The 6,002-nt window shown below is 41.8% G+C and overlaps 1 protein-coding gene across 1 annotated transcript; it reads left to right on the top strand.

Annotated features, from left to right (window-relative positions):
- Positions 1–3,360: 3,360 nt before the first annotated feature.
- Positions 3,361–4,408, top strand: LOC120439912 (synembryn-A-like). The gene is made up of 2 exons (XM_039611208.1): positions 3,361–3,841; positions 3,927–4,408. Exons 1-2 carry the CDS (start codon positions 3,648–3,650, stop codon positions 4,072–4,074), a joined length of 342 nt encoding a protein of 113 aa, XP_039467142.1. The 5' UTR covers positions 3,361–3,647; the 3' UTR covers positions 4,075–4,408.
- The last annotated feature ends 1,594 nt before the right edge of the window (positions 4,409–6,002 follow it).

Below are 6,002 nucleotides of genomic sequence, written 5' to 3'. Positions count from 1 at the left end.
TCGTGACACTCAGTTTTGATTTAAAATGGACGTTTTCTGTAAATGATGCCCTTCTTGGCACATTTTTCATGGACACTAATTTACAATACAGCGCAAAAATCTTGAAAGTATAGTAATATAATTTCCAGAGGTGGGTAGTAAAGAAATACAAATACTTTGTTACTGTATGTAAGAGCCTTGCAGCTGTAAGCAAACTCAGAGACATGGCAAGAATGAACTCAGAACTGACTCGTTAAACTTAAATCATCCTAATAATATTAAAACACTCAGAAAAGTACAACATTAAATAAATAACTAAATAAACTTGATTCATGTTTGGGCCATTGAGTCTGTCTTGTAGTCAGTCCAGGCAGTGCACAGTTCAGTCTGGTATTGCAGTCTAGGGCGACTGCTCGGTCTACCAGCAGCTCATGTTTGGCCCCTCTGGTCTTGCCTATCCCTTTCTATGCCCAGCTCATGCATTGAGAGCATTGACTGTAGAAAACATGGACGACACGACAGCTCCCCAAAAATGAAGCCAAAACGTCTCTATCGCCCCCTGGTGTCTGGCTGCAGTATAGGTCATAAACCCCGCCTCCTCCATGTTAGCGGATGGGACTGGGGTCAGACTAAAATAAATTTATTCTCCTTAGATAATTTTTTTCCAAAGATTCTTTCTTTTGTTATCAATAGTTCTCATCATGCTGATTGATGTCCAAGGGGTCTCCTTTCCCATAAGTTTGATTCTAATTCCTACCGCGCTGATGTTAAATTGGGGTGAAACGTCATCATAGCAGCTTTGACTGGCAGCTGCAGTCACGGAGAAACTTGCGTATCTGTGTTCGGGAATAGCAGATAGGGCGTAGGCTCTGAGAGGAGGGCCAGCGTTTACGCTACGAAAACACAACCGACTGTTTTAACCTGACAGCCTGAGGTGTTCTTCAGTAAACTGGACTACCCGACAGAAGGACCCGAGGCCCCGCTGCACTTTTTCGGTAAGTTAAACGTGTTTGTAAGCTAATCCGTAACTACCGTCCTTAGCTAGGTCCTGACACCTAGCTAGCTAAAATGAGCACTCGGCTGTCGGGGTTCGTTTAGCTAATCTGTGCAGGTGAATGAATTTACTAAAGAAATCAAGAGAAACGCCCCGGGCTGCTCAGTCACTAATTACTGTTACTGTACTTTTATTACAAGTATTATACTGTAAAAGCAACAGGCTGCACCCTGCTGCAGCTCCTGTGCAGAGCTGAATATTAAATATGTGCAAACAACAGCATGTTTTCAGGCTCTTGCCACATCTGTAAAGACAGTAACATCTTTTTAAAAAGCTTGTACTTCAGTAACTCCTCATTAATCAGGAACTATGGATTAAAGTACTGTAGTGTACTGTAATATTGAAAAAATGTAAGAGAAGAACTTCAGAGCCTGAGTGTGTGAGGACAGAAGAATCAGCTTTATTTCAATTTTGAGGGATAAAATTTATATCTGAGTTTGATGGTTCTGTTGTCTTTGTGATTACAGGAGCTGCCCTCAGATTCAGACCTCAGCACCACCCAGTGACAGCAGACAGATCATCCAACATGTTCATATGTTAACTGCAAAATGAACTGATGAAAACAGTACAAAGGTTAAAGTACCACACGTAGTGAAAGCTGCAGGTTTATTGATAAAGTTAAAGACAAAAAAACAAAAGGATTAATCACCCCTGTAACTGTGTCACTATATATCAGCATTAACAGGACCTCAGTTTGGTGTTTCACAAAGCTGCTGATCTCAGACCTGCACAGCTTTCATTTTAAACACTTGATGTACTCAGCTGCATGAAGAGCATATGAGATTTTCTCTGGCACAATTAAATAAAACCTGATGAAGGTCAAAGGTCGTCACTTGTATGTCATCTGGAATTCTTTCACAGTTTTTTGCACATAGTGTGTTATTTACCATAAAGTGATTCAGAGTTATTCATCCCAGAGTAACCAGAGAGGATCATATATTTTTAAATATATAACTTTCTACAGGACTGAATATAATATCTTTATGTAAAAGTCCGGAGCCTCTGGGGAGTATCTGAGTATTTATAACATTACACAAACCAAAGGTCTCCATCACAGTGTTCATGAAATGCTGGGTGTATCCATCTCCTGGATCGGGCCTACGGAGGAGTGCTGAAGATTTCCCTGTGAGGGAGCTGTAGAGGGCTCTGAAGATTTAAACAGTTTTAGATCCATTACACTCACAGTCTTATGTTAAAATCTCAAAGGACAGCATTATATTTTTGATATTAACAGTAACTCTGGGCCTGTGCAGATGATCTCATCACTGTCTAAAAATGGATAAAAAAAAACATAAGTGTTGAAGACTATTAGAGTAACAGGTGTGTAGCATCGCTAACTAGCTAGCAACAAGCCTCCAACACAGTGCGTATGCTAGCGGCTAATCTAGCTAACGAATTAACAACAGAGTGATTTTAGAACTATAAGATGATAAGCTGTGTGTCTTTTTTTTATAACAGTGACATGGTTGTATTTACCTTAATTAAACGAGTCGTCAGTCGTAAACCAGCAAAAGAACTCGAGCAGCCGGGCTACGTAAAAAGTGTAGGGGGGCGTGTTTGCGGTCACGTCCAGCGGGTGTGTGGGCGGGAACGTTACACAGTCGCTCCACCTCAAGTCACTACTGCGCAGACTGGCTCCAAATTTGCAAGATGGCAGCCTCCACAAGCGGGATATTTTGGCTTCATTTTTGCACAATGGTAGGAGGCGGAGTCGCGTCGTCCATGTTTTCTACAGTCAATGATTGAGAGCCATGTGCCTGTTCATCTTAGCCGCTATGGTGCCTGACAGGAGCCTCCATGTGGTACTGAGGCAGGTTATTGGTAGTTGGTTCCTTCTGGTCCCTTCTGGGGGTCCTTGGGTATCAGGACTGTCCGGCCTTCAGTTAGCCATTCTGGGAGTCTCATCCATTAGCAGCTGGGTCATTTGTGATGCCAAATGGAGTACATGAACATCTGGGGCCTGGTTCTGTCTAACTCTTTTTACTGGAGACCTGTCTTTAATATTTCTCCCATTTCCATTTAATTGCACCAGCAGTTGTTACCTCCTCACCAAGCTTCTCGCTAATGGTCTTGTATCCGATTCCAGCTGTGTGCAGATCTATAATCTTGTCTCTGATATCCTGATCTGAACAAACAGACAAACAAACAAACAGACAAAACATGAAAATTTTAATAACTTTATTTTTCAATTATGTCTTTCACTTCCACTCTTCTGTTAACACCTATTAACACCTAATAAAACATACTGTCAATGTGCTGTGCGGCGGGCACCGAATATAAAGAAAGTAGCTCAAAGGGCAGCTTTATTGTTGGCACTCACAGGGACAACGAAGGCTGGAGAGGACCCAGGAATCCAAACACTAATAATAGAAGAAACACAAAACAAGGGAGCATTTTAGAATTGAAATATGAATTAAAAAGAAATAAATAAATATGACAAAAGATAAAACACGTTTCAGAAATATACCTGGAAACACTCACTGCACAGTAGGGAATTATTTCATATGGAAACACTTTCTTCTGTGTTCCCTTCACAGTCAGCCGATTTGTCAAATATACTGGATATGGCAATGCTGCAGGGCTGTTGGCAGCTCGGGGACTGCTTAATGGTAGAATGAGTTCTAGTAACAGCCAGTACTCCAGCGACTCAGACTCAGACACAGAAGAGTACCGAGAGGCCAAAGCCAAGATTAACCTGGTGACTGGCCGGGTAGAAGCAGACCAGCCTGATCCAATGGAGGGCATGACGGACGAAGAGAAAGAAGAGGAGGCACGTCACCTCATTAGTATGATCAACAGACTGTCACGGTGAGTGTGTTAAAAATGCAGAACACACAGTATTGTTAAAGAGAAGCTTTCATCTATAATAACGTATATACTGTTTCTTACCCAGTGACCAAATCATCCAGCCAATGGGTGTGACAGCTGAGGGCAGACTGGCTCCACTTTGGGGCCAAATGAGTGACTGCACGCTGGAAGAAGAGGAAGAGGAAGAATTGAATCTCATGCCAGAGGGGGGCAAAGACAGTCAGATGGAGTAGGATGATGGAAACAAAGAGCGAGGCAGAGATGCTAACACACATATATCCAGTGTTGGGAAGGTTACTTTTGAAATGTACTCCACTACAGATTACAGGATACATGCCCCAAAATGTAGTTTGTAATGTATTCCATTAAGTTACTCAATGTGAGTAATGTATTCTAAGTACTCTGGATTACATAATATTATCATGCTTTTTACAACTACATGAATGTACTATTACTGAAGGCTACTCGCCAATGAGCTAACATTGCTATCTGGCGTTAGCTGAGGCTAGTTCATAGACTGCATTCAGAAGTGCACATTTGCAGCTAGCAGGTTGCTAATGCTATCCAGCTAGTCTAACAGTCTGCAGTCTATGAACTAACCTCAGAAAGCAACAAACTGTTGTGGATTTTGTTATAAGGGTTAATAAACATCTCTTCTTTGAAACATGCTTCTTCTTCTTCTTGGAATCAAAATGGAAGTAGCAGAAACAGCACGAGCTGCTTTGATCTACTAAAAGGAAAAGCAGAATATCTGAGGTAAAATCAGTCAGGTGAAAAAATTAAGATATAAATAATAATTCAATGCAATGTCTCAGGTAGCTTAGTCTTACAGTTGTTGATATCAGTACAATTGACACTGTGTGTCAGGGAACTAGTGGCTGTTAGGTCTAATTGTTGAATGTTGCCATTGTGTTTCTTAAATTTGTACAGTCTTAGTTCAAGCAGTATTATCAAAGCCATTCCTTTGATCCTGAGCACCTCTAACCACTCTGTGTTGGGGGAGGTTTTATTGTAGATACATCCTATCTGAGAGATCTGTTTCTTGTGTTGTAAGCTTCCTGCTTTTATGACCCTTTGGTCAGCAGGAGGTCACACAAACGCACCCCCAAAACACACACACACACACACACACACACACACACACACACACACACACACACACACACACACACACACACACACACACACACACACACACACACACACACTTACTATATAAAAGTTCACACATACACATACAATGCCTTAGAACCATGTGGGCGTTGCTTTGCTGTGTTTTGTGTGAACTGTCTCTCAATAAAAGGCAGCGAGAGGAGGCCGGATTTGGGGTCATTTTCGTGCTGGACACAGATGAGGCCTCCCTTGCGCAAGTAATCGATCGATCGCTGACTGTCTTGTTTTCTTTCATGATGAATAAGTCTCTAGAACTATCGGGTTTGTGGGAACAGACCCAACAGTGGCTTTTATGTTTGTAGTCATTTAACTTCCATCCATCCATCTAACTTAGGGGAAAGAAATGCCAGGTTGGTGCTGGTTACTTTAGGTGCATGTGGTCCCCTTTTGTCGTTAACTAAATGAGTTGGTTCACTTTATGCAGGTATTCACCAACTCTCTGTGAGTGAGCCTAAAGAAGTCACTTAGATAAAACATTTCTTCCACTGAAAATGTCCAGATGAACAGAATGAACTTGCTGGGATTTCCTGCTATGTTATCCATATGCTGGCAGAACAGCAGTTTGTGCTCCCTGATGGTGATGGCGTGGAGAGATTCAATTCAATTCAATTCAATTCAATTCAATTTTATTTATATAGCGCCAAATCACAACAAAAGTCGCCTCAAGGCGCTTTATATTGTACAGTAAATCGCACAATAATAAATACAGAAAAAAACCCAACAATCATATGACCCCCTATGAGCAAGTACTTTGGCGACAGTAGGAAGGAAAAACTCCCTTTTAACAGGAAGAAACCTCCGGCAGAACCAGGCTCAGGGAGGGGCGGGGCCATCTGTCTATTAACACATAGTGAGTGAGAAAGGTGACTGGAAAGGAAAAACTCAATGCATCATGGGAATCCCCGGCAGCCTACGTCTATTGCAGCATAACTAAGGGAGGATTCAGGGTCACCTGGTCCAGCCCTAACTATATGCTTTAGCAAAAAGG

Source organism: Oreochromis aureus, linkage group 4, assembly GCF_013358895.1.
Source record: "Oreochromis aureus strain Israel breed Guangdong linkage group 4, ZZ_aureus, whole genome shotgun sequence".
Classification (NCBI taxonomy): Eukaryota; Metazoa; Chordata; class Actinopteri; order Cichliformes; family Cichlidae; genus Oreochromis; species Oreochromis aureus.
The sequence above is the reverse complement of the archived record's forward strand: the minus strand, read 5'-3'. Positions and strand labels throughout refer to the sequence as shown.